At 44.2% G+C, this 27,020-nt stretch overlaps 13 protein-coding genes across 13 annotated transcripts; 6 read left to right on the top strand and 7 right to left on the bottom strand.

Moving 5' to 3' along the window:
- Positions 1-50: 50 nt before the first annotated feature.
- On the top strand, positions 51-323 carry VTP01DRAFT_4211 (uncharacterized protein; the record flags this gene model as incomplete). Its single annotated transcript, XM_069382869.1, has 1 exon — positions 51-323. One exon carries the CDS (start codon positions 51-53, stop codon positions 321-323), a length of 273 nt encoding a protein of 90 aa, XP_069243626.1.
- Positions 324-1,751: 1,428 nt separating this feature from the next.
- Positions 1,752-3,411, top strand: VTP01DRAFT_4210 (uncharacterized protein; the record flags this gene model as incomplete). Its single annotated transcript, XM_069382868.1, has 6 exons — positions 1,752-1,843; positions 1,901-2,402; positions 2,482-2,721; positions 2,793-2,870; positions 2,934-3,042; positions 3,107-3,411. The coding sequence occupies 6 exons, from the start codon at positions 1,752-1,754 to the stop codon at positions 3,409-3,411; spliced, it is 1,326 nt and encodes a 441-aa protein (XP_069243625.1).
- Positions 3,412-3,801: 390 nt separating this feature from the next.
- Positions 3,802-4,683, bottom strand: VTP01DRAFT_4209 (uncharacterized protein; the record flags this gene model as incomplete). Its single annotated transcript, XM_069382866.1, has 5 exons — positions 3,802-3,927; positions 3,986-4,080; positions 4,144-4,167; positions 4,237-4,383; positions 4,509-4,683. The coding sequence occupies 5 exons, from the start codon at positions 4,681-4,683 to the stop codon at positions 3,802-3,804; spliced, it is 567 nt and encodes a 188-aa protein (XP_069243624.1).
- Positions 4,684-5,176: 493 nt separating this feature from the next.
- Positions 5,177-5,840, bottom strand: VTP01DRAFT_4208 (uncharacterized protein; the record flags this gene model as incomplete). The annotated part of the gene is made up of 3 exons (XM_069382865.1): positions 5,177-5,339; positions 5,398-5,645; positions 5,712-5,840. The coding sequence occupies 3 exons, from the start codon at positions 5,838-5,840 to the stop codon at positions 5,177-5,179; spliced, it is 540 nt and encodes a 179-aa protein (XP_069243623.1).
- A 791-nt stretch (positions 5,841-6,631) lies between these two features.
- Positions 6,632-7,068, bottom strand: VTP01DRAFT_4207 (uncharacterized protein; the record flags this gene model as incomplete). Its single annotated transcript, XM_069382864.1, has 2 exons — positions 6,632-6,781; positions 6,859-7,068. 2 exons carry the CDS (start codon positions 7,066-7,068, stop codon positions 6,632-6,634), a joined length of 360 nt encoding a protein of 119 aa, XP_069243622.1.
- Positions 7,069-9,762: 2,694 nt separating this feature from the next.
- Positions 9,763-10,507, top strand: VTP01DRAFT_4206 (uncharacterized protein; the record flags this gene model as incomplete). The annotated part of the gene is made up of 5 exons (XM_069382863.1): positions 9,763-9,899; positions 9,956-10,085; positions 10,158-10,274; positions 10,343-10,394; positions 10,464-10,507. 5 exons carry the CDS (start codon positions 9,763-9,765, stop codon positions 10,505-10,507), a joined length of 480 nt encoding a protein of 159 aa, XP_069243621.1.
- An 844-nt stretch (positions 10,508-11,351) lies between these two features.
- Positions 11,352-14,507, top strand: VTP01DRAFT_4205 (uncharacterized protein; the record flags this gene model as incomplete). Its single annotated transcript, XM_069382862.1, has 1 exon — positions 11,352-14,507. The coding sequence occupies one exon, from the start codon at positions 11,352-11,354 to the stop codon at positions 14,505-14,507; it is 3,156 nt and encodes a 1,051-aa protein (XP_069243620.1).
- A 371-nt stretch (positions 14,508-14,878) lies between these two features.
- Positions 14,879-16,504, top strand: VTP01DRAFT_4204 (uncharacterized protein; the record flags this gene model as incomplete). The annotated part of the gene is made up of 3 exons (XM_069382861.1): positions 14,879-15,182; positions 15,250-15,391; positions 15,454-16,504. The coding sequence occupies 3 exons, from the start codon at positions 14,879-14,881 to the stop codon at positions 16,502-16,504; spliced, it is 1,497 nt and encodes a 498-aa protein (XP_069243619.1).
- Positions 16,505-16,583: 79 nt separating this feature from the next.
- VTP01DRAFT_4203 (uncharacterized protein) lies at positions 16,584-17,019 on the bottom strand (the record flags this gene model as incomplete). The annotated part of the gene is made up of 2 exons (XM_069382860.1): positions 16,584-16,823; positions 16,879-17,019. 2 exons carry the CDS (start codon positions 17,017-17,019, stop codon positions 16,584-16,586), a joined length of 381 nt encoding a protein of 126 aa, XP_069243618.1.
- A 379-nt stretch (positions 17,020-17,398) lies between these two features.
- Positions 17,399-17,966, top strand: VTP01DRAFT_4202 (uncharacterized protein; the record flags this gene model as incomplete). Its single annotated transcript, XM_069382859.1, has 4 exons — positions 17,399-17,479; positions 17,542-17,673; positions 17,728-17,826; positions 17,895-17,966. The coding sequence occupies 4 exons, from the start codon at positions 17,399-17,401 to the stop codon at positions 17,964-17,966; spliced, it is 384 nt and encodes a 127-aa protein (XP_069243617.1).
- A 73-nt stretch (positions 17,967-18,039) lies between these two features.
- Positions 18,040-18,537, bottom strand: VTP01DRAFT_4201 (uncharacterized protein; the record flags this gene model as incomplete). Its single annotated transcript, XM_069382858.1, has 2 exons — positions 18,040-18,074; positions 18,132-18,537. 2 exons carry the CDS (start codon positions 18,535-18,537, stop codon positions 18,040-18,042), a joined length of 441 nt encoding a protein of 146 aa, XP_069243616.1.
- A 273-nt stretch (positions 18,538-18,810) lies between these two features.
- VTP01DRAFT_4200 (uncharacterized protein) lies at positions 18,811-22,098 on the bottom strand (the record flags this gene model as incomplete). The annotated part of the gene is made up of 6 exons (XM_069382857.1): positions 18,811-19,548; positions 19,857-20,098; positions 20,553-20,804; positions 21,155-21,532; positions 21,606-21,785; positions 21,969-22,098. The coding sequence occupies 6 exons, from the start codon at positions 22,096-22,098 to the stop codon at positions 18,811-18,813; spliced, it is 1,920 nt and encodes a 639-aa protein (XP_069243615.1).
- A 745-nt stretch (positions 22,099-22,843) lies between these two features.
- Positions 22,844-24,057, bottom strand: VTP01DRAFT_4199 (uncharacterized protein; the record flags this gene model as incomplete). The annotated part of the gene is made up of 6 exons (XM_069382854.1): positions 22,844-22,851; positions 22,921-23,019; positions 23,081-23,161; positions 23,221-23,400; positions 23,467-23,644; positions 23,704-24,057. 6 exons carry the CDS (start codon positions 24,055-24,057, stop codon positions 22,844-22,846), a joined length of 900 nt encoding a protein of 299 aa, XP_069243614.1.
- Between the last annotated feature and the right edge of the window lie 2,963 nt (positions 24,058-27,020).

The raw sequence follows: 27,020 nt of genomic DNA, 5'->3' as shown, positions 1-27,020 counted from the left end.
GCTTCCTTGATTTTCTCCACATTCTTCTTCCACAAATCATCATATCCATCATGGCATTTCTTCAAACTGACATTGATCCTTTATATCTACGAGAACGACACTTAAAACTATGCAAGAGCAATAGCAGTCTCGGTTCAAGTAGTGACTGCATAGAATTAGAGGAGCAAGAGAAGATCGTAACATCGAATCGCCAGCACGAATCCGGTTTCAGACGATGGTTCTCCAAGGCAGTTGCTCCCATGGAGGCAGTTGATCGACCTCTGCAGTCTGTTCGACCTAAGACATGCGACAAACTCGATCGCCTAGTCTCATTTCATTTGTAATACCCCTTTGCTCCCTTGTACCGCCTTTGGAGCGTTGTTTCCCTACAAATCTCGTTTGTCCTCCCATTCCCAGTCTCTTTTCTTGTTAATGCCTCCTCCACACCGTCAATCATCACTATCTTGCATAATATGAATCCTTTAACTTTTATGTATCGATGCTTTACATCGATGCGACGAGGACTCTCCCACCCGGTGGCCTGGGAAGAAAAGTGATTGGGTGCCCATCCAAGTCTCTTTGGTGTTTGTTGCTGCCTGGCAACGTGTGTGAATATTCCATGTTACTTTTGACTAATGAGCAAACTTTAATCGTCCACCATGCGTGGTTATTTATGCGACGATTAATGACTTGTTTGCATACTGTGGGGTCACATGAGCCGAATTCCAGGTCTTAACCCGCCTTAGGATCACTAGATCCCTTTTTTCGTTTGTGTTTGATTGATCCTGCATTTGCACCAGTTGAGGGACTTTCCGCATTGAGCATGCGATAGTTTTACGCTGGAATATCATACTTCAATTGTCCAGTACTTGCATGAAGTCGTTTCTGCTGACTGCAGATCGCAGCTAAACGAGTTTGCCATGGGGTCGTTCACAGTTTCCACGAATTATCGATTACTCACCATGAGCTCATTGTATCTTGAAGTATCGATCCGCAAATCGAAAATTCGAATATCGAAATGTTCACCAGTTGCAGTAACTTCATTTACTAAAGGCTGTGAATTTACCTGATCTGGTATGTCCACAGAAAGACGCGTATGGCTGGTGCTTATATCACTCCAACCTGCTCAGCAGATCAGGTTTCGCCACCCACATGCGCACTGTCACCAAAAAGATAACCACTCCTTACCCCGTTACATACGGTCTAGCAGATGGAAAAATAAACTTAAATTCTTTCTAATTATCTGTCACATCACAATGCGGTCAATAACTTTTGATCAAAGCAAATATCTGCACAAGAATTTACTCTGACTGTGCATCGTAAGAGAATGGACAAACAGCACACTGAAAGATAGGAAATTTACACGTGTAAACGAATATCAGATCACCTTTCAAGTTACAGCTTTCAAAGATCAACCTCTCAACTACTCTTTTTAAATAAACCGTTTAGGAAGTCTCCTAATCAGATATGTCGATGAGGGGTGATCTTCATGCAAAGATGTCAACGTTTGGCGTTAAAGAATAGGAAGAACAGAGTGAGGGTGCGTCTAATCGGATAAACTATTTCCACATTGACATGAGGTGCAAACCTCGGATAAGTTCCATGTTATGCTTGTTGGGAACAGGAGCAAGGAGGGAAACCAAAAACCGGCATCCGAATTTTTGGTAACTGCGTATTCTCGAAAATGACAGCGGAGCGGGCAAGTCTGAATTCGTCTGGAGAACTTTCTCTGTTCCCTTTTTTCTGCAAAGATTTTGTAACTTCGTTGGAGCATGGACATTTCCAGGTTATGCTCCACCGAACCTCCAGATGTCCAGGCTTCGTCTCGTCCTTCAACACCCAGCAGTCTTAGCTCTACACAGCTGTAAGTCAACGGGGAACGAGACTAAGGTAGCTCGAGCCTTACGATCTTCTCTGTCAGCGGAAATGCCTTACCTTGTCCAAAACCACCATCGTATACACTGCTACCCGTCGCCGAATCCACAACTAGTCTATCAATAACAAACGCAAACCGTAATGTAGCTTACCCACCGTCTCCGAAAAGTGTCGACAGCGTCGCAAAAACTCCACCGCATCAGCCGCAATATACTCTACCGCCAATCCTAGACATCTTTAGCAAGACCAGCAGTACCTACAACATACCTCACTATGCAACTTCTAAGCACGATACCAACGCGAGCATTGTAAATATGCTTCCCAGCATGAATATACAGAAATCGTCTTCATTTGATTTTGGAAATATTTTAAACAATACCTCTACGCCGATCGGTTCGATATCGCTGCCACAACCTTTAGGGCGAGCTACACCTTCAGATATTCCTCAGTTTCCATTGTTGCAGATTAACACAACTTCATCACAGCAGAACCAATCAATATTTGCAACCCCATCATCTAACGAGCAACGAACAGTACAGATTATAGATGTAAAGTTGAAGTGTTTGATCTTCGTTGCAGACGTTCCCCCAGCCTGACGATAGCTAAATCCCGTTATTTATTTTTTAGATCATCAATCTGTGTACAGGGCTCTGCAGCAAACTAGATAAATGCAGGGATCGAGATACGCCGTCAGATCTCAAAGTATCGCTTTTGGAGAGCGCGGCACGGATAAGCAAAGACATACTATCTAATTTATCTACTTTGGAAGCGTCCAACCGTGCGCAGCAGCAGCAAAATTCTCGGAAAAGATCTGCATCTTGCTTGGAACCAGATGACGCCGGCGGCGAAAGGGACATCCAAAAGGAGGCAAGTTTCTGATGACTGGAGACGCTGTGCAACCCAGACAAGTATGGATAACCTTGTTTTTGTATGTACAGGATGACGATTCGGAATATGCGGCAATACGTCAGGCGCGGATGTCTCAGGATTCACGTCCGAAATATAGACGGAGAACTGTAAGCGGAATGCAACGGAGCAGGGAAAATACTAGATAGTGATTCGAATACATTGCGATGTAGAAACGGAGCACAGAAGGCCAACGATGTCATTCTTGCAATACCACCGAGACACCAGAGTGGCGCCGCGGACCAGATGGAGCGAGGACTTTATGCAATGCTTGTGGACTTCGTAAGCGATCATTGAAGTTAATCTTATGTTCGGCGTGACTTTTAACTAACTTTGCATGCGGCAGACTATTCCAAACTGCTTCGAAAAGGGTCATTGTTGGTTCAAACGGAAAGCAAGCTCCTTACACAAGGTTCGATCTCGGCGTCCACCTCCTCTCAACCATCCTCGCAGCGCATCATCCATTTCCCGATCATTCAATGCCAAGGAGAATACGGCGAAAATAAGCAAATTACAACCATACCTACTGTTACAACAAGTACTGTTTCTGCTACTTCTACTACTACTAACACCGCTATTAAGAGCCACTCTTCCCGATTTCAGAGCGGCACCGGAGTTATTGATAGCGCACGTATCAAAGAAATTGATTAAACCAAGTTTGTACATAGCAACCATTTTTTGCCACTTCATTCTAAGATGTCCAATTTTATGTCAATCGGTCCTTTTCCATCATCATCCCTTCTTGTCACTCTGGTACTTCTCTTGTGACTCCACTTGACCCTTGTCTGATCTGTGTATCCGCTAACATTGAAAGCGCTGTGAAAGTAGAACTGCGACGACGTTCTCTTTCTAGATCTTCGATTTCCATTGATTTGTATGGGTTTATGTGTGTGTTTGCTTCACTGCATATGATGTCTTTAATTCTGCCTTACATATTAGTTAATAATGACAAAACAGAAGCAACAAGCAACAATCCGGGAAGCGAATAGACGTGAATGATTTTACAAGGTAATTTGAAGCTAAAGTTTTTTAAAAAAAAAATTAGAAAAGCGTAATTACAGCTACGCACCCAATAAGGCCCAGAGATGCAAGAATACGCCACACAGAGAATTTGCGTTTTGGTATGCCCGTGATTCCAAAGTGATCCATTACACACGCCATGAGTACCTATGATGGTGCATGTCATTGTTAAGGTCGTCTCTTGGTATTGTTAGCCGACGCATACCTGAGCACAAACGAAAATGCTGAGCACAGTTCCCGCGCCAAGTTTCGGTACGATCAGGATGTTAATAATAATATAGTACGTTCCGAGAGCTCCTCCTTTTTCCATATGGAAGATCAGCTTTAATGTTTGCAAATAACGTTCGTGTTAGTTCTGCTCACCTAGCCAGGAGTACCAGGGCGCCCCTGAGAAAAATCAAGATTCAGGTACTGCCCTGTGTAACGACGAGATCAGAACTTTCTTGATGATGCTACCTCTCAAGTTGGAAATCCTTGGTGGCGCGGTGCGGAAAGCGATCAAATCTATTGCAAATCCCAGCAAGCACAGCATCAAGCCAGTGCAGAAATTGGCGAAACTGGAGAATGATCGACCTGCGATGTGATTCATCGCTGCATTTGTTCCTGCAAATAAAGATCCGATCAGGAATGCATATGAGCGTCTCATTTCTCATGTCCTTTTTTTTCTCTTTCTCTTTCTTCTTTCCATCGCTCCCTCCTCCTGCGCTCTATCCCAGTTAAATAGCAACCTGCTTGGAATGCAACCGCACTACCAGCTGCTACCAGCAGCAATGCTGGAAGGACTACTCTTTGCAAGATTAGTTTGCCTTTCTTGATAGATCCTTCTTTTTCTGCATTGTCGTCAATAATTTGAACTTCATATTCCTCTTGGTAAACAGTCGATTGGTCGCTTTCATTGGGCATGAGACTATAAATAGAAGGGCAACCCAGAAAAGGAGAAAAGCAAAATGCAAGGAAAGGAAGAAAGGATAACTTTGACCATCGAGAAGGGTTTCTGGGCTTTTCAATTCCAGACGAGATCCAGAAAAGATTTCAAGAGAACTTGAAAGTATGGTCACTCGAACTTTTGCCCTTTCCAACCTTGGCTCCGCTGCAGTTATTGCATCTCGGATTTTCTGACAATCCTGTCAAACATTCGAATATGTAACGCTGCCGCACTTGGAAAACAAACCAATTTGTAGCCAAAAGAAATAATAAACTTTAGATTGTAACGTATATTTATAAACGCGGGGTAAGTAATCCAAAGTGTCTGTATGATTGCAGGCGTGTTTATAGTTTGTAGGTGTGTGAGTGAGTGCGTGGATGTGGCTGTGCCGCTTCTCTCTCAGTGCTTGTGGTTGTTCCCTAGAAACCGGCACATCTATGTACATGGCTTGGGTAACGTGCATCAATAGGTTTAACTAATGATGCACTTGCTCTTTGATCGTCGTTTGTAGGCCTCAATGTACTTTAGCTGCTTATTATTGATGGCTCCTCGTCGACGTTCACGGATATATGCGACGGCATCTAAAGCAGGCATGCCCAATTCTATCAATGCAATAGCTACAAGCACAGGCGCCCTGGGGGAAAAAGTCAGACAATTGATGTACCCTTTATTTTTCGTTTCAGAATCTTTACCTTCCTAAACCAGCTACACAGTGTGTAGCAATGCAAGGCACAGGAGATTGCTGTTCCGAGTCTGTGTTCTTTTGACTGAACCGCTCATCTATTAAATTCAACCAGGCATCGACGATGTGTGCCGGTGGTGGTTCACCGTCACCAAAGACCCAATCATGGACTTGTATGCCTTTTTCCACGAGCATATCCGCCGAATAGGTAGCGTAGCAGCATCGCACAACGTCAGTAACGTTCCATCGTTGAAATTCCTGAAAGGTATGCACACATTGAGAAATGAGTGGGAAGATAAGCGAATCTAATATTATGCATCTTACCGTAAGATATAACGGGAGGTTGTTGTTGCTGGGTGCATCGACGATCAAAAAACGTGCATTTTTGTATTCAATATATGTTGGTGGGTTGATGAGAGATCGTGCACTGTTTGTGTAAGATCCTTTGTACATGTTGATTTCGGGCGCACTAGCGGATGGCTGGCGAGATCAAAATTGCCGCTTCAGGCTGGCAAGGACAAGGCGGGGGAATTACCGTCAACGTTGAGCGCCGTGGCCCCAGATTACAAGTTTCAAAAAACAAATTGCAAAAGATGATGCAGGTCAACAAGACAGTTGCGTCTCTGATCCCTTATTGTATCCGATTCTGCCAATAACTCAGCTTCCTGACCCACCCATTCTATAATTTCTGACTTCGGCTTAATCCATATACAGTACGTTATACCTCGTACCCTTTCGATGATCGATTACTGATACGGTACTGCTGTTGGTTGAGCTGTTTCCCGGTTGTTATTTATTTTATTTATAAGTGGTTAAGAGATTGATTGATGGTTTAAAGAGCAGTGCAAACTCTTTATGCGGATTGCGACTTACTATGAAATGTCCTATTTTTACTACACACACAAAGCTATACTCGCTGTAAATTGGCAAATCCGCTCAGATCATTGTTATGCATCTCTGATTAGTAAATTCTCCATTAATTGCTTACAGTGCCACCTTTGTCAGCGATATTTGCAACCTCTCATTCACATCCAAAGAACTGCAAATATCGGTCGGAGTGTATCCAGATATGAGCAGTATATGCCGTGTTTGATGATTATCTCACTGATAGTTGGTTTCCCCTTATCTGTCATTAACCGCTCGTACTTTCGTATGTGTATGGGATAATATAGCATGGTTCGAGAGTAGAAAGCGTGTATTCAAAAGCGACAGCGTCGTTACTCTATGCTGGGGATCATTTTATTTCATGCTTTGCTTTCCAATGTCTGTTTGCCGTCAATAATGTTGAGCTGGGGCAGATTAGAGTCGGCAGCAGCGTTAGCTTCCTTCTTCAACTGTTTTCTCTTTTCAGCTTGCTTCAATTCTTCGGCCTTGATACGGGTGACACGAGCAAACTATTTCCATGCGCAATGCTCGTCAGCTCCTCTGTTCATTTTTGATATTGTCAAGCGTTAAGCAAACTACTTTGTACCTCTTTGGTGTGGTGAAGGCATTCCAGATAGTCATCGCGCTCAGCGTTGCACTGTGTTGGGAAATCCGCAGAAGCATAGCACTTGGAGAATTCCTGCCAAAAGTGGAAACAGCGTCCACGACCTAAATACACTCTGAGGAAATGCTTCAACCAGAATAGATTGCTGTCATGTTGATAATTACCACCGTTAATACCAAAGCCGGAAGCCATTTGTTATAAGTTTGAACTGTTTTTTGGACTGGAGAAAGGACTTGCTAGTCTGAAGATTAAACCGCCACATTCGGCTGGCCGCCGTGACGTCACAAATTTCCTCAGGTATACTCGATGGCAGTGCCTTGAACAAAAAAAGACGTACCATGCGTCTCTGAAGTCTCCCAAAGACGTGTCTGAGGATTTATCTTTTCCCAGGTTTGACAGTTTTGTGAGACTCTGCACAAGATATCTCCCCTCAGCAGAGTTTAGATATTGGAACATACAAATGATTGACCTGGGATAAAACTGTAGCCGACGATCACTGAGTTCCTGAAAAAGACTGGCCAAACGATTGATCAATCATGATCATTATCCTGATAGATGTGCAAGATCTTTTAACGTGTGAAAACGCGTCAAATTCATAGCAGAGAAAAAAATCACGACCTTACATCCAGCAGCCTTTTCCATTCGATCTCTGCCAATTTCTTGCAAAGGTCCAAACTATCAGCTACTCTCTGCCACCTAATCGAGAAACAGCGACCCCGAAAGGCTTTGTTACGATGATCACTACTCTCTCGTTCTTCGTTTTCTTTTAGGATTCTAGTTCACTTCTTAAAAAGATTTACGCCATAGGCCACCCAACACGGAAATGAATGAAAGAGGCCTCTAGCGAAGCCAGCAAATAAACGATCATTGACGCGCCAGTGCTACGCACCCAGATCAAGCCGGGGGTGGGAATCAAAAAACACCGGGCTGCGCAGGATCGAGCTTCCCACTCAGAGGTTGCAGACTTACTGCCCGAAGGCTCTTGCTGCCAAGCATCTGAGGATTCGTCTTGGGACTGACACCTGTTAGCTTCCGTTGGGCATGCAGAGCCGATACCCAACTGGTCCTCCCAAGATCCACGGAGTAGAGCCCATGGCGCGCATATAGCGCCGAGGATAAGGAAAAGAAAAGAGGGAGGTCGAGAGGGAAAGGCGCCTTTTATAGTTTTGGGAGGCGGCAGTTGATAAAAAAAGATCCCACAGCAGAAAAGAAAAGTCACGTGGCTCCTCATTGCTTTACATGTAGAAGCTGGCATAGAAGATAAGCAATGTATTGACGAATGTGTACATTGTAGACGTGGAATTGACGATCGCCAGCAGTGTCAGAGAAAAAATTGATCTCCGCGTGAAAAGCATTCACCGCAAATACTTTGGAGTGCTGGCGGTAGATAAGAACACAGCCGCATGAGCTGCAGATAAACTCTGCAATGAAGACCAGAAAATGTATTATGCACCGTAACTATGATAGCAGTAGTGCAGCATTGCTTGATAACTTTTCGTCGGCATTTCCAGCATTAGAACTCAGGATAGGAAATAGCTGTATGCCGAGTCTGATTATCAACGTCAACTTACTCTATGAACAATCTATGCCTTTTGTATAAAATTTTGCTCGCTGCTTTCTCATTAACCTAGAAAGTTACTACCTCATATAATAAATTGACTAGTCTATTGAGTTATATGGAACTCTTTACCTGTATCATGTGTACTCAATATGTGCCCATGTGTAAACATGTGTCTTGGTGCGTATGGCCAACTGCAAGAGATTCCTAGACATTTTCCTTCCCGAATATAATAAAAGACAAACGAAAGCAACGAACTTATGGGCCGGTCTTGCTAAGGAGCAGCTTCTGCTGCGGGTTTCTGCTTGTACTGGTATATACCCAAAATAAAATAGAACTGGTAGTTATATGGGGCTCGTCACTGGCACCTATATCACTATGTAATTCATTAGACATCAATCAACAAGCAGCAGAAGAAACCAATGACAGGGAATACTGTAATAGTCGTGAGCCGAATAAATATATGAAGATGAAGGAAAAACCAACCAGGTAGCTATCTCATACCCAAAGTAAGAATGATGAGTTCCAGTAAAACGGATATAAACCGTCAGTAAAAAAAAGTTGGTCTATTTACATGGCATTATAGATAATAGCGAGCTGCCTTTTTATCCTTTCTTGCCAATTCAAAAGCCTCTCAAATCTTTCACTGTTACGTTGAATGTCTCAATCGTTCATTGTCACGCACACTTGCTCAGTGCACGAGCTTATAAATCCAATGACCAAAGTATCCATCATCCTATATACCTTAATTGGAACACGCACACTCCATATTCACAGAAGAAGGCAGCACTAACTTATCCTCCAACGATCAAGTGTATGCAATAACTACAATAAGGATAGATAAAAGAAACATCACTGACTAAGTATTGATGTTACGTGTTATGTTACGTGTTATGTATTGATGCAACGTACTGTGAATATTTTATGAAGAATTACTCTATTCATCTTTCAATAATAGTGGATAGCCTGGAAATACGATGGAATTAATCATTATGGTGGATCATGCAATATTATGATATTGACTTCTTTCTGGCTTGTAGCCCAAAGGTGAATACAGCAAGGACAATCTAATATGTCGCCGCAAAACAGTCGGAACACTCCAAAGTAGCAGATGGATACATGAAACAATCATCATTATTTACGAGATTGCCGCAATATTCTTTCCCTAGTGAATGGTGTTATTGGTGGTTAGCCCCGATACCTCATTGTTATGCTGGGATTGAAGTTTTCGCAACAATTGCAACAACAAAGAGAACCGTGGTCCCCGCTACACAAAGAAGTTCCCCAAGTTATAGACTTGCTCAACTGCAGAACCTGAATCTGTCGTCATGAATTCTTTATCTCGCTTCGCTCCTCGCCTGTTGCACAGATCATTGCAAAAGCAATCTCGTCATTGCCCTAACGTCCGTTTTTATTCTTCAGAAGTCGAGACTTCAACGAAGAAAGTAGGAGCCGTTCGTGGCGGGTACGAACGAAATGAGGGTAAAGGTCGATTTGCCGTTGATTAACGAAGCGTTTTAGACTTGTTGGTTTTCTCTTGGGAGTAACACTTGCCGGAGGCGCTGGTTATTATTATCTTTTGGAAGAATACAGCAACGCTTCCAACTCCCTGTTGAGCTCCGTGGAAGAATTACAAGCATCAACAGAAAAGGTTAGTTTCTTTAATGCTAACTTTTGCGGACTGAATGTAATTAAAGTGATATCCACTGTCTCATCCCCGCAGGTTCGAGAATATGCACGCAAGATTGAGGCTGTCGATAGGGATGTCGCAAAATTAAAGGATACCACCGCAACTGCGCAACAACTTAATGACTTGAAGGCCGAATTTAGAAGACTTTATGTATGTCATGCATTGAGGCAACAAGGAGAGAGGAGGAAAGACTCATGGAAAATGACTTGGCAATATAGGATACCTTGAATATCGAGCATCTCGAACTGAAAACACATGTTTGGGGATTAGGTAAAATCAAAAGCGATTTCTTGGCTAAATGTTGTATGTCATGCTAACGGCAGCCTTCCCTGCTTGTAGAGCAAGATCTGAACAAGATTGCACCCTCAACCAGACAGCAATAAATAAAGAGTGGACTGGATTATACTGTAGTGTCATACAAACTGTTTCACAGCTGCCCACTATAATCGTTTCTTATCGATAATGGATCGGGAAAATGATAATACTATCCAAACAGAGGTATGATCCTGGAGCGTGATGCAGGTAACATTTTTCTGCATTAAAAAGGTGGCGTCGCCGATGATTGAAATTCAGGGGTGCCTTTCTTACACGCTTGATGACGCCCGTATGCCGAACCGGCAAGGAATGCCTTATCGACATTTCATTAGATTCCAATTAACAGGACTCCTGAGTGTATACGAGTAAAATGTTGCGGTTGGACGACGGTAAGAACGACCAATAAAGTATGAGCTGCTATCCTCTCCGTCTCTGCAGCCGTGTTGACAACGGTCTTGTCCATTTCAGATTCAGCGGAAGATATCCAGTCAGATCCATGGCAACTACTACCAAAATGGAAACATGAGCTTCGCCGCTGAAGAAAAATTTTCTCATTCATTATTATCCAAAGAAAATAAAGTCAAATAACATTGGATATTTGCACGTTCATGACTGTTCGGTGATTTTGCAATCAGCTGGTGTTCACTGAATCATCACGAATGGGGAGAATTTTGCCCAACATATTTTTACAGATTGTCAAACAATCCTATCTCCATTTTGGTGCGGGCTCGATCCTGCAGCGATATAAAAGGCGGAGACAAAACAACTGTCATGCCGCCCTCTTTTTTTTCACTCTCCCCTCTCTCCCTCCTTCTCTCATAGCACCTTTTCTTTTGAAGGACTCCCTCGCATACTTTCTGTCGCTCATCCATTCTCTACTTTCATCACATACATTCGATAAACTAGAATAACATGGTCGCCACCGCAGCCACCCAAAAAAACATTTTGAGCGATGTTCAGACCAAGAAGATGGTCTCCCCAAGCGAGGTCGAGACTAAGAAAGCAAAGGATATTCTCTCCAAGCTCTCGAGCGCTTCCGATGCGGATCGCGAGTCTGTCGCCGAAGAACTCGCTGATTTCGTAACTGCTAATGGCGTCCTCTCTCTTGGTCAATATAATATTGTTGGCGCAATATCCAAGGATATCAGCAACAAGAAGAATGCTGGCGCTAGACTTGGTGCCATTTCTGCAATCAAGGCGCTTGCCGACAAGAGCATCGACGGTCAGGTTGAACCTTTCATTCTTCCTTTCCTTGCCACCCTTTTGGAGCTGCAAGCTGAAAAGCAGGCCGCTGTCAAGAACGCTGCTGCCGACGCTGCCAAGAAGCTTGTTCTCAATGCCAATGCCTTTGCTACTAGCGTAGTTGTTCGATTCCTTTTGGAGGGTTTGGGCAACTCTTGCAAGTGGCAAACCAAGATGCTCTCTCTTTCTCTTTTGGATGAACTGGTCAAGACCAAGCCCGAACAGTTCTTTGTCACTATTCCCGATGTCATTCCCGTTGTCTCTGATTGCATGTGGGACACCAAGGCCGATGTCAAGAAGGCTGCTACTAGCACCATGGGTACCATTTGCGCTTTGATTGAAAACAAGGATATCGAACGCTTCATTCCAGCTGTCATTGCGTGTATCAACAAGCCGGAGAACGTACCCGAGACTATCCATTTGCTCGGTGCAACCACCTTTGTTCAAGAGGTCGACTCGGCCACTCTTTCAATCATGGTACCTCTTCTCAGCCGTGGTTTGAACGAGCGCGCCACGCCCATCAAGCGTAAGTCTGCTTTGATCATCGACAACATGTGCAAGCTCGTCGATGACCCCGAAGTTGCCGCTCCATTCTTGCCTCTTTTGCTTCCCGCTTTGGAGAAAATTCAGGATGTTGTCGCTGATCCTGAATGCAGAGGTGTCGTTCAAAAGGCTCTCGCTACTCTGCAGCGTGTTGGTACTTCCAACCATGAAATCTTCACCAAGGCTGACAAGGCTGAGAAGGTTGCCAAGGCTTTCAAGGAATTGCTTCCCGCCAACTTGGATAGCTTCTTTGAGCCAACTGTCAAGTACTTGGATGACATTGCTCTGTCTCTTTGCATTGCGAAGAACTTTATTAAGGATGTCTGGATCAAGTCTCTTGTGCCACCCGCAAAGTCTTTCCTCTCTGACGCAGACGCCGAATCCCTTGTCGTCAAGGCTCTTGACAAGTGCGAAGAGGCTGTCACTCCCAAGGATCCTGAGGAAGACGACGACGAAGGTGAGGATCTCTGCAACTGTGAATTCTCACTTGCCTACGGTGCCAAGATTCTTTTGAACCGTACCAGTCTTCGTCTCAAGCGTGGACGTCGCTATGGTCTCTGCGGTCACAACGGATGTGGCAAGTCCACTCTTATGCGTGCCATTGCCAACGAACAAGTCGAAGGCTTCCCACCCAAGTCTGAACTCAAGACGGTTTACGTTGAACACGACATTGATGGCTCTGAAGCTGATACTCCCCTGGTTGACTTTATTATCTCCTCTGAGGGTGTTGAAACCAAGGATCGTGAGAAGGTCGCTCAAATCTTGCGTGAATATGGTTTCACCGAAGAGATGGTCAGCAAGAAGACGATTGGCTCCCTTTCTGGTGGCTGGAAGATGAAGCTGGCTCTTGCTCGTGCCATGCTTATGAACGCCGATATCTTGCTTCTGGACGAACCTACCAACCATTTGGATGTTGTCAATGTTGCCTGGTTGGAAAACTACTTGCTTGGTCTCAAGACTGTCACTTCCATCATCGTGTCTCATGACTCTGGATTCTTGGACCATGTCTGCTCTGACATCATCCACTACGAGAAGAACTACAAGCTGAAGCGTTACAAGGGTAACCTGTCTGAATTCGTCAAGAAGGTCCCTGCTGCGGCTTCCTACTATTCTTTAGATGCTGCTCAGATCTCTTTCCGCTTCCCTGAGCCTGGTATGCTTGAAGGTATCAAGACTAAGGAACGTGCTATTCTCAAGATGAAGAATGTCGACTTCCAGTATCCTGGCACTGACAAGAAGCAACTCAAGAACATCAGCATGCAATGCTCTTTAGCTTCTCGCGTGGCTGTCATTGGTCCCAACGGTGCTGGCAAGTCTACTTTGATCAAGCTTTTGACCGGTGAACTCGAGGCTCAGTCTGGCACTGTCTGGAAGCATCCCAACTTGCGCATTGCCTACGTTGCTCAGCATGCTTTCCACCACATCGAAAAGCATCTCGATATTACTCCCAACGAGTACATCCAATGGCGCTATGCTACTGGTGAAGACCGTGAAGAACTGGATAAGGTCGACCGTCAGATCACTGAAGAGGAAGAGAAGCAAATGAGCCAGACTTTTGTCATTGACGGTGAAAAGCGCGTTGTTGAAGACATCGTTGGTCGTCGCAAGCTCAAGCAGTCCTATGAATACGAAGTCCAATGGGTTGGCAAGTCTTCTGTGGAGAACACCTGGATCCCTCGCCAGCGTCTGGAGCAAATGGGCTTTGGCAAGAAGATCGCTGAAGTTGACGCTCAAGAAGCCGCAAAGTTAGGTCTCAACCGTCCTTTAACCTCCAAGGAAATCGAGAAGCATTTGAACGAAGTTGGTTTGGAACCTGAATTCGCTACCCACTCTCGCATCCGTGGCTTGTCTGGTGGTCAAAAGGTCAAGCTTGTCATTGGTGCCGCCATGTGGAACCGTCCTCACATGCTGGTTCTTGACGAACCTACCAACTACTTGGATCGCGACTCTCTTGGTGCTTTGGCTGGTGCAATCAAGGAATACGGTGGTGGTGTTGTCATCGTTACCCACAACCGCCAGTTCTCTGAAGCTCTCTGCACTGAAGTTTGGAAGGTAGACAATGGTGAACTCACTCCATCCGGTCACAACTGGGTTTCTGGCAATGGTACTACCGTGATCGAGGAGAAGGAGCAAGAAGATATGGTCGATGCTCAGGGCAACACCATCAAGGCTGTCAAGAAGAAGGAGAAGCTAACTTCCAAGGAACTTCGCAAGAAGAAGAAGGAGCGTATGGAACGCCGCAAGCGCGGTGAAGAGGTGTACTCTGACGAGGACGAATGGTAAACAAAAAGTAGTACTTGTCTTCCTCTTTTTTCATATTCTTTCATTACCCTTCTTCATTTGTTTTTGTCATCATTGCATATCCTTTCTTGTTGCTTGCTAGTATTTTGTTACATTCATACTATAAATATAAAGTTGGAGTCCTTTTGCGTCAAAACTACCTTTTTTTTTCCGAGCCGTTCTCCCGTGTCTTCGCTTTTTTTGATCCGACGACGAAGGTGACACCAAGTCTTGGAACGTTTTGCACCACAAAGATTTTTTTGAATCCGCGAAAAACGTGGGTCCCAATGTTTTTTAAATAGCTGGTCCTTGTTCGTGCGTATTTGTTTTTCAGCCCCTTCGTTTTCTTTTCAATCGTTCCGACACTGCGACCAATGTCAACCAAAACACAGATTGACATTGACGCTGCTGCCACGACTGACGTAGAAACAGCACCTATTTCTCACGCAAAATCAAATTCTGGATTTCGCAAGGGTGTCTATATATCCTCCATTGTCGCAGCCGTTGGTGGCTTCATCAGTGGTTATGATACCGGCGCCGTCAGTGGCATTCTCACCATGCCAACCTTCCAAGATAACTTTTTTACGCCAGATAACTTGACCTATCTCCAAGGTTTGCTGCTGGCATTCTTTCTCATGACGGCTGCTTTGGGTGCATTCTTTTCTGGTTTCTTTTGTGGTATGTGTTTGCACATTCTTTTATTTAAAAAGAATGATTGCGTGTCTAATACATGCGAATCACTTAGATCTACTAAGTCGCAAGTACGCTATTGTACTGGCATCGTGCCTATTTTGCATTGGAAACCTGTTCGAAGTCATTGGATACAAATTCGGTCTCTTGCTAGCCGGCCGTCTCGTTGCTGGTTTGGGCGCTGGTCTGATGACCAAGTGAGTGATTTAGCACTATAGATGCACATGACGACGCAGTGATCTAACTTTTATTTAACAAGTGGCATTCCACTTTATCATTCCGAGATCGCTCCCCCAGATATTCGTGGACGACTAATCAGTTTCTTTACACTCATGAGCACATTCGGTCAAGTTGCTGGTTACTTTGTCACCTTTGGCACAAGCTATCTCTCCACTGACTGGAGCTGGCGTGCACCCTGGTTGCTTCAGCTGATCGTTTGCGCATTGTTTGGACTGTCTATGCTGACGATGCCCTACTCCCCTCGATGGCTGGTCGATAAAGGTCGACACCAGGAGAGTCTCGAAAGCTTGGCCTTCCTGCGTGAATTACCCACTGACGATCCATCTGTTCGTGCGGAGTACGACGAGATTGTGTCGGAGCTCGAGTTTGAGAAATCACTCGGCAAACGCACATATCGCGAATTATTCGCTCCTACCAATCGTCGCCGTTTCTTCTCGGCTGCTTTCATCGCTATTGCAACTTCTTTCACAGGTATCACGGCTGTATGGTATTATGCTCCCGGGATTTTTCAGCAAGCTGGCTTGTCTGATGTATCCTCATCCATTGCCGCTACCGGTGGTTCGGGCCTCCTGTCGTTGGTCTGTTCGGCAATTTCGCTGCAGTGGTTCATTGATTCTTGGGGTCGCAAGAAGCTATTCCTCAGCGGCAGTATCATGATGGGTGTCAGCATGTTTATTGTCGGTGCCATGTTCTATCAGTATACCAATGTGGACGTTGATACAGGCGAAGTCGCCGTCTCCAACACGAACGCTCGCAACACCATCCTCGCATTTGTCTATATTTTCGCCGCTGTCTATGCATTCACATGGGGTCTCGCTACATATGTGTACCCTGCCGAAGTATTCAACATGCGTACTCGTGCCAAAGGTCTTGCTGTGGTTTACGGTCTCAATTGGGCATTCACCATCCTGATTACCTACTGTGTACCTCTTTTTATGGCAAGCACAGTGTCCGGTGTATATTTCTTCTTTGGAGCATGCTGTATCGTGTCCTTTGGCGGTGTCTTGCTGCTTCCAGAAACCAAGGGCAAGACTCTTGAAGAGATGGAATATGTCTTTGGCGCAAAATGAGAATACGAGAACGATGGTGATGATCAAGGAATTCAAGTTGCAACGAATCTGGACAATCTTACTACTTACCTCATACATACTAGCCTGCAAGATAATAAATAACCGACGGCGTGCGTGCGTGTGTGCATGGTGACAAGATCCTTTCGGGATTGCCACCTGCCGTGCGTAGCCGCCTCCGCTTTGTCAAGACGGACATCGTGGCTTTCAAGGGGTGCTGCAACCTGACGACATCGGACTGGCAAAGAAGACGAAACCTTGGAACATAGTGTCCATTGTCCGAATCTTCCTTTGACCGTTCTTCCGTGTTGTCTAATTGCGGCTGAGATTTGACCCTCATTAGCGGATCAGGATAATGCCTGCGTCGCGATGAAAACCATGATGTCGAGGATGGGGTGACGGAAATAGATGGCAGGAGAGAAAAAGATTAAAAGAGAATGGGATGAAGAAGAGGAAGGGAGAATACAAAGCGACGTTCTAGTGGATGGTTGGAAATGCGGCACTGTTTTCCGGGTCATGGGTCGGGGCTGTACACAATAGGCATATATCCGCTTTTCAATGTTTATCGCATTTGAGTTCAAGTGATCGGGTGGGTCCCCTTAATAATGATCAGACACTTTATGCGATGTTCATACATGAGCGTTTACTCCTGGTCTAATTGAGCTAGACATCGGATTCTGTCATTTGAAACAGGGAATAAAAATTATCCTAATTTTTCCATATCATCTTTGGTTTCGTCAACCTGTTTCCATTCCTAGTGGTCGCCAGGGCAACTTCGGAAGAAGGCGGAGTGCGGAGTTGTGCCCCTGGCAGCTGTTGACAAGAAAAAAAAAAAGTCGAGGACAAATTTTTCAAGACCCACTTTCTTCTCTTTTCTAAACCCCCTACTCTCTCGAAATGGCTATTCCCGAAGGTAACGCTACTGCTGGTGCCAAGCTCTTCAAGACTCGCTGCGCTCAGTGCCACACTGTCGAGGCTGTACGTACCCCCTGTTATGTAAACAATGATCTGCATTGCAGTTTACTTACCTGTTCCTCCAGGGTGGTCCCCACAAGGTCGGTCCCAACTTGCACGGCGTCTTTGGCCGCAAGTCTGGTCAGGCTGCTGGTTACAGCTACACCGATGCCAACAAGAACAAGGGTGTCCTCTGGGATGACCAGTCCATGTTCGACGTAAGTATCACCTGCTCGGTGCCCTGAGACAGTGGTTTTTAACTTGCATTGCAGTACCTCGAAAACCCCAAGAAGTACATCCCCGGTACCAAGATGGCCTTTGCTGGCTTCAAGAAGCCCAAGGACCGTGCCGATGTCGTCGCCTACTTGAAGGTGCGTATTCTCGAGCTTATCTGCGTCGAAAAGCCTTACTTATATCTGCTTTTCACTCTTACAGGAAGCTACTGCTTAAATGGCAACTAACCATACACGTGCATACATTACTCTCTCTCTTGTCCATAGATCACAGCTAATAAAAATGGTGGCACTGAATAGAGCCCAACTTTGTTTTTAGACAATGATCCTGACTGTTATTTTACGGACTAGCTAATGCACGTCTGCAGATGCCGTCGCCGCACCACCTAGTAATATCATTGTAAGTACCTAGTGTCTGGTAATGATTCTTCCCCCTTCATTACCAGGTGGGTCAAGTGCTGTATTTTTCGTTGGCAGCTTGGAAGCGGCGGCTGCATAGCGATTGAAAGGTTGCATTGTATAACCTTGCAGCGAAGTATATCCTGCTATGGCTATGCAAATCGATGCGAGCTCGTCTCGGTTTTGCGTATTTTGATGTTCTCGATAGGAAATACAGGCGGCATTCATGCAAACTGACGAGCCGTTAACGGAGACCATTTTGTAGGTACCTCTGATCTTTTTCTTGCATTTGGATGGATGACAGTACGGACACGTCCTCGAGCTTCGAAGCTCGTCCGTCAATGCAACGACCGCGTACTGGCTATGTTGCCTTCGCAGGTTCTTTCCGGCTCGCCGAGCATGCCCTTTGATTCGTCTACCTACGCAAGTGCCTTGATTTCCGATACACATGACTGCGACGGCTTTGTTTCCAGTGTTGCTTTTTATGATGCTTCTTTCTTCTGCAGCTATTTTACTGTAAGTCAATCTTGTTGCAATCTCCTGACTTCGTTTTTCTTTCTTTGCTCTCGATGATTGATTAAAAGACCTCAAAGCTTTTCTCGACTCGCATGCAACCTAAGAACGCTTTAGCAAGATATGTCGAACTCGAGAAGGGACTTGCTTACTCTGTTTGCATTGCAACATCTTTTCCTGCCGTTGCCTTCTTCGCTACTGAGTTTTCTCCTATTCGCTTTTCAGCGTCTCGAACGGCTTGGTTTTCGATTTTCGTTTTTGCCGCAGCCTCGTGTGTTTGTTGCAAAGAGACTTTTCATTTATCTGTGCCGCTGTGATACAGTTGAATCTGGACGTCGCTACATATGCAATGAAGTTTCCGCCATCATTTGTATCGGGTGACTCGGCAGTCGTATCCGGAGCCATATTTCCATCAAGCTCTGTATCATCAAGTGCTGCGAATCTGTTGTAAAGAGATATGTGATACTGTAATTTCTTTTGGGACATAGCGACAGTCGTAGACATTGTGCGTAAGGCATAATCTGTGCCACTGTACCCGAGAGTCTTGCCGGCGTCGAAAGCTTCCTTCTCTAGCACAGATATATCGATATTAGACCGAGACTCCTCGCAAGCGTAATGCCGTAAAGTAGGCAGAGGCTTGTTCGTATTTTCAGCTTTCTCTTGATCCCGTCCAGTAGCTTTCTTCTTTAAACTTCTGGTAATGTTGTATAACATCATCCTCATATCTTTCAACCTTGTAGCTGTGTTTTCCGCATCTGTAATTGCTTGCGCTCGCTTCAAACGTAGATCTCGTAGTATATCTAAACTCTCTGTTACAAGACTTGATTTGGCTTCTTCGTACGCTCTGATACTACGTTTCCACTCCTTTTGTTGTAATTTGTAAGCCGCCTTGAGCTCTGCAATCTTCGTCTTCAATGCTTCTATGTCGATGTTGTCGTTGTCTTGTCCCTGTGAGATTTGGGTTTTGTATGTCGCACATGCTTCCTTTTCATGTTTTCGTTTGCTCAGCAATCGGATGACGCCGAAAGATGTCAATAAGGCACGATTTGGAATATAAGACCCGATTCATTACAAATCTTTTTTCATTTTATCAATATCGAGAAACACACCCATCATCAGTTCCTTGTTCTCGCGGGCTTTTCTGATATTGTGATTTCTTCTCCGCTGTATGTGCACAGATTAAAACGACCCACGTTTGAAATGAACATTTCATATATTGATGTTGCGTCGAGCGTCAATCATTGGATTCTTCCTGCCGAAACTAATGGCGATATTTGCGTCGTGAATTCTTGATATCCACAGATTGTCAGCACCGTATTGGCAAAGACAACGATGGGAAGTGCATCAGCAATCGATCGGTGCTTTTTTCCATTTGACTCTCGAACGAAAGGTCGTAGCAAGTTGACGATGGTTTTTACAGCTTGAATCTCTTGGGACTGGAGTTCAAAGTTGCTGCAGCAAATTTCGGTGATATCTTGTTCGGTAACATCATTGCCGACTGTAGTCGAGAAATTAAGACTTTTGGAAATGCCTTTTAAGCGATTCAACCGTTCTCGACTTGGCTCTGCACACTTTTTTTACTCGTCTTGCTCCTCATCAATGCCAGAAGAATCTTTGTCAGGAGAATCCTCTTCGTAACACTCTTCCAAAATCTCAACAATGCTTCCTTCTTCTATACCATCGCGCAGCAGCCTTGATACTATCCTGATCCAAACTCTGTCTGCCTTAGAACTGCATCTATTATCGTTACATAGATTGCCTACTACATACCGTGTCATCATCATTGTCTGCTTCATTAGTGTCGCTTTGCAAGTTCTGGAAGCGAATATATCATACTCATCATAAATATGGGTGTTTGAATGTACTCGGATGCAAGCTTGCCTTTCTATCTTGAGCTTGATTTTTCAACCTTCTTTGCCAATTTTCATTAATTGTATGTATCCGTTGCTGACATTTATATCGTCGCGATGACCACTTTTCTTCTTCGTCGCTATCCTTGGCTTGAACGATACGATTTTCGGTTTTCTGCAAGTACTTTTTCTCTTCGCGAAAACGATTTCGCTGAAAATTCCGGATGGCTGCGCTATCCACTTTGATTTTGAGTTCTTGTTTTTCCTTGGCTTTCCTAGAAACCAATTCTTTGTAGTATGCTTCTCGTTTAGGAGCCAGATACAATCGTGACAAAATGCGCACGACGTATTCCGCTGATCATGATAGCAGCTTATTATTCGCCCACATCTGCTCCAAATTTGTGCAGTATTAATGCACAGCCTTATTCGTCGTTTGAGACAATCCCGCTGGCGCAGACGGCAAATAATAGAATTCAGGGATGTAATAGTCACAATCGATGCTGCCTAATGCCCGTTGCTGTACAGTTGCAGCCATTCTCCCCAAGTAGATAGAATGCAACCTTTCAATATGTTGTTGATCGAAAAGCACTGTATCTGCGGCTCCAACTAAAGACGTATTCAGGGATATATATTTATCCTCCTCGAGCATCGATGTGTCTCTGAGTGCATGACCCGGGATGATCTGCGCAAGATCGAATTGTTGCCATTTTTCGCAACAAATTCCAGCATTGTCGCGCGTATCACAGCGGACAGATTGGAGATGTCATCTGATATCAGCTCTTGCGTCGAGCCAAGCGTTTCCTCGAATATTTCAATGTAATCTTCCGGTAAGCCAGGGCGTAATACACTGCTCAAAGGCACGCTTGTTATTCCATGATTGCTACCATCATCATCATCGTTGTTCTCGGCCTCTGTATTCTTCTTATCTTCCTTTTCATCATTTTTGCTGCTCCACTGTATCCCCACATCTTTGTTGATTCTGTCAAAATTCGAGTTCAGGAAACTTTTCCAGCGGTCGAGTGGGGAGGGAGACAACTTGATAAGCTTCTTTCTCGATGTGCCGTATGGCCAGCTGGCAGTTGCTTCAAAGCCAGAATTTGGCTTTCTTTTTAGTCACCTCCTTTTCTATCTTGTTTATCGTTTTGAGCCTTTCACTTTCATATTCTGGAAGCTCTGACGGACTGTTCTTGAGTTTCCGGATTGATCCACGTACAATTTTGTCAAAGACTTGTTCGAGATTGGCGATAAGCACATCTTGGTCAATTTCGACAGCCTGGATGACATTCTTCTTCGAAGTTGTGGATTGATCACGTAATCTTGGAAATGGAATTTCACCTGTAGTTGGTGCTTGTTTGGTATGATATCTTGCTTTTTTCATTTCTGGATGAAAAATAGGAAGAAAGGACACGCTTGGGTTTGAGACAAAATATTCTTTTCTATTCAATGCCCGCCATTATGCAATGCTTTCATGGATAGATGCGTGTATAATAGAATGTTCCCTTGATGTTGTCAACTTACCATCTGATACACACATGAAAATACAGTGTTTCGAAAATTGAACTTCGATTTTGATGACGAGAGTCCAAAGTTCAGACTTCGTTAGATTGATAAGATCAACAAAGATGCACGGCGAAATATTCTTTTTCATGACTGTATGCCGATGAATAATGGATTGCGTATATGGATATGCTAATAGATGTAAGCAAACATACATAGTAGTACGACATACAAAATATGCCAGAGAAAACATCCTTCTCTACAGAATCTGGATGTAACGAGTCATTCGTTAATCATCGATCCAAACTGAGCAGTGAGGCAGACTACAAATAATTGAGTCGAATGTATAGAATTCGTCCATAGGATTGGAATTCAACATTGTATCCAAAGTGATGATCGGGGTCTGGCCATTTCGGGAACACAGGTGCTGAATCAAAGTCCAGTTCCTGGGATTTGTGTCTGTTCTGTCTGCCAAACTCCAAAAGTGAACATTAATTTTGTAGCCATATGCTGTTATACACTCTTCCATCCAGCGCATGTAGAGGGTGTATAAATTAATTAACTATAGTTTTCCATTAAAAAACTGGCGCTCCACCAACTCCTCAAATCGCTACAGCCTCCAGAAAAAAGTGCTTCGAATTTGAGGGCCCTACCGGCCAATGACAGAGGAGAAACGCTTTCCAAACGTGGATTTTAACGCTCAAAGAGGTTTAATAGGGTCTGTGTTTAGTGATTTTCAATGTTGTGCTGTGTACAGGTCGGAAGATCGAGAGCATTTTGCCGCAATGGCAAACAAAAAACCAGATGACAGGGATATTCAAGAAAGAAAAGAGAAAAAAAGGGAAACAAAAAAAAAGCATAGAAAAGAGAGAAACATTCATGTTTGTAGTTGTTACTTAGGGACCTTTAGAACATGAATAAATAACAAATGCCAGAAAAGCTTGCAAAACGATACCGGTACTTGCTACTTTACCTCGTACACTTTGTCTCTGATCATGAGTTGCGCGGATAGGCGACTTGATGCCATTGTAACTCATCCTCTTCATGTCCATTGAAGCAGGACGTCGAGTACCTTGATCGTTTGTTGTATCAATAACGTACGGTCTGTGCTAGAAAGACCAGTGTATGCTTACCCTTAAGGAACTCCGTCGAGCCGTTGTAGGGCCGGATTTTAGCCAAGGGGTTCGAAACATTGTCAATGTACGCCTTCTTGGCTGAATACCAGCAATCATTTATGCATTCCATGCGACCAAATGAAGTGATTGTAGCTTACCAGTCGTTGGATGTTCAAAAATAATTAAAGCGCGGGTATCATCCATCCATTTGATCCTGTAACCGCCTTTCATGTTTTCGTATTCACGAAAGATATCATGCAAATGATGAGTCTTGAAGGCGGGACTGAAATCATAACAATCCAAAATAACAGTCGGCTCTTCCACCGTTGGAACCTCAGCTAGAAGCATTATCCAGTCAGCAACGTTCCATTACGCCTAATCTGACAAAGCCTGCCGCTACGAACCTGGAGGTTCACTGAATGGATCTAGAATGCGGCTAGCACGCTTGCTTTGTCTTTTGTTTGCTACTTCTCCGTCATCGTAGCGATCGTATTGTCTCAACAATTCTTCCCAGTCTTGTTCACGATCTTCATGCATGGACAAAGCTTCTAGTTTCTCTAGAACACTGTTACGCTTGAAATCCTGTTCGATACGTGAGAATCTGTGGGTTACGGAAAAGTTGGCGTGAGGTGGATACTAACATCAGATGTCACATCAAAGTCTTCCGCTTCCTCTCCGTAATAACTCGTTCGTGCGCCACGGGTTCGCGACCATGCAAAGTTACGCGAAGAGCGTCTCGAACTTGCACTTGAGGGAAGGTAACCAAGTTCATCATTTCCTCCACCGACCGATGCTCGCATACCAGCTCGAGAACTGCGCCGGGACTCGTCTGCATCGAATTGACTGAAATCCCTAGAAATCCGGTTGTTGCTGCTACGACCAGGTCCGCCACCGCTGTCAGAGCTGCTGTTTGTGCGGCGATGCACGGGTACATAGGTCTGACCAACGCTGTTGCGCTTGTTCTTGTGTTCGTCTGCGTGCAATGTCGCTTCCATCTCAGAACTGCTTGGGCCTATTATCCTAACGCCTAAAGGAGTGAAGAAATCAGGGTAAGTAAAGTACCCAGGAGAGTAAACAAATGAAAAGGAGGAAAAGAGACTGTCGAAGGAGAGGGTGTTGCAAAGTGCGTGTGAAGTGTCAGAAACCTACAGGTTTTTGAATTCAAATTCGCGCCTGAGAATCAGAGAAAATTTATGGATATTACTTCGTTGTATTTTGGACAGACGATGTCATCGAATGAACGATAGGACGATGCCCCGCTCTTTTTATAATCACTCCATTCCTCTGCCTTACAATGTATAAGACAGCAAAATGGAAACCGAGAAATCTCGCTAACTGCATAAATAGTTATGGAAGAAAGCCTTTTGCCCCAAGAAAACCAATGAGATTGGGATCACGAGATCCATCCTTCCTTGCCGAATACGTACCATCGATTAAGGCGTTCATGCTGCCGATGATATGAACTATCGTCTAATGATCCCTTGGCAGAATATTTAGATAATTCGACCAGGGACACATCTTGGATTTTGCATTATCTTAGCTATTTGGCAAGCGCGAAAAGATAGCAATTTACGTTTTTCGAAAACCTGCTGAACTAACGGTAAGTCGTAACCGTAGCAATATTCCACATTTACTCGCTTAACCCTGAGTTTTTTGTCGTTCTGCCTTTGATAACCGTTTATATTTTGGTCAGCAACCAAACACACTTTGAATATGCTCTCGAACGAAAAAGGAAAAAGAATCATAACAGTCCTCCTACAAGTTGTTTGCTTTCCAACCGTGCTGGCTAGTGACTCATCAAGCCTTGTTTCGATCCTCTGTCATGCTATCTCGATATCAATCCGCTTCTAAGCTATCTTGCTCATCAATTCAGATTTCTGTTGTAAACTACAACCATCGGATTAACAAGTATAGACGTGTGCAACTTGAAAGATTATCCCAAAAACGTGCTGGCGGTTAGAGATCGACCAGTCCGGATTTGCAGATAAGCATCCGAAAGCGGTTTGCTGTATATTACTGTGCCTCTCATTCGTTTCTTCTTCCTCAAACGTACCCGCATATATATCACTCACTGTCTTCCGTATGTCTGACAGAATAAATAATCGTGTATATGACAAATAAGACACCACCTGTCAAAACAAGGGCGTAACTTAAGAGGATTGAAAACTCGGTACATCAATATACTGCTCATTTTGATGTCTTTACTCCTAGCTAATCAACAGCACAACTCTACATAGTACTCTAGTAGAACGACTTTCGATCCTGAGCTCTGATCGTAACTTGAGGGCATCAAGCGTAAACAAGGGAACTCAGAGAGAGCGATATGCAGACTATTTTGAAGTTTATGTGTCGCAAATGTAAACCTTCTTGGCTGCAAACTGGATCTGAAGACTCATAAATTGGAACATGGGAAAGTATGTAGACGTACTCATGTCAATCCTTCACAAATCCCTAAAGCGCATTAATACCATTCATACTCGTTTAATGCTGTCTTGTGCCCCGCAAGGAACTGAAACCATTGAAGAAAAAAGGAGTTGTCAGCTACGGGCCCGCATCATCTATGCCTTGTTTTACTCTTCTTTCCTCTTCTTTCCTGTTTTCTGTTTTCCTTTACGCAAGATGGAAGAACTGCAAAATACCACGTTTTGTTCTTTCATTGAACTGTTTTCCGCTCTCCTAGTCTCGCTAAGCATACCTATCTATCCTCCATTACTGCTCTTAGCTTTCAAAAAGGCAAGAAAGAAGGAGTTGACAGAAGCTGCAGAAGGTAGGTGTGAGCAGAGTCCAAAGGGGCACAAGGCAAACTTTTACTGATATATGTCATCCACAGTTATTAGCAAGCACTGTGGCGAAAAAGGACATAAAATGAAGACCAATAGAAAGTGCAAGCTTTATACCGAAAGTGGCAAAGGTGAGCACGTTTACGGCACGATCATTCATACCTCGAATTAATGATGTACTAGTTGGCAAGAAAGAAAAACAAAGAAAAATGCAGGATACAGAAGGGAAGGACCAATGCAAATGAAAATACAAAACTCTGTCCCAGATGGGGTTCCACTAGTCATTCAAGATCTACATCAAAGGATTGTCCTTACCATGTCCAAACTTTGGAGGAGATCCTTGTATCATGCTTTGGAAGGAATTTTGAGCGTTATGCTCGCACCGTGTCCCTGTCAAGAATTGTTAATGAAGATTATCAAGAACAGCTACAGCAGAGAATCCAGCAACTGTCATCATTCATACGGAATGTCATTGTTTGAGTAATGGTCTTGGTTAATTTTTACATTGTGGAGCACGCGTACAAAGCGATTCCGGCCTATGCCTTTTCACAGACATTTTTCTATTCCGTATCGCAGCTCGTGATGGATATGGAAATAACAAACACCAATGACAAGATGCCTAATGACATCCGCGACTGTTGGGATCGCTTCAAAACGCAATATCCATCGGCAATCTTTACGCAAGCAAGCATTCGAGGATACGCGAATTCGCTTGCTCGGGTTTGCCAAACGCTTCAAACTACGTATAGCAATATGATCGTCGAACACTTCCAGGACAGAGTGGAAAAATTCGTCATATTCAAGCTCCGAAGACTTATGTCAGTAAGGCTACATAAGTACTGTGTCTCATGATAAGCATCAATGTTAACTGTTAACCTGTAAAGAATATATCGAACAATCTTGCACGTAAATTAGATAACGAGCATATTACGAAGATCTTGCCGGAGGCAATCCCACAATACTCGAGGAGCTACAAGAAGACTGATCTCGACATTATCTTAGCGATACATACCATACAAATCTCGCTAAAAGACTATATTCCTGAACCATGCACAACAACTGAAATGGCGGCAAATCCTGGAAGGTTCATTCCTGCGTTGCGTTTTATACTATCGCAGTATACACTGGAGCACGAGCAGGGAAACGAGAAGACCTGCAAGACTTTGCCAAAATTATGT

This window comes from Rhizomucor pusillus (assembly GCF_041956525.1).
Source record: "Rhizomucor pusillus strain CBS 183.67 unplaced genomic scaffold VTP01scaffold_2, whole genome shotgun sequence".
Taxonomy (NCBI): Eukaryota; Fungi; Mucoromycota; class Mucoromycetes; order Mucorales; family Lichtheimiaceae; genus Rhizomucor; species Rhizomucor pusillus.
Note: the sequence above shows the minus strand (reverse complement) of the source record. Positions and strands in the feature narration are given on the sequence as shown.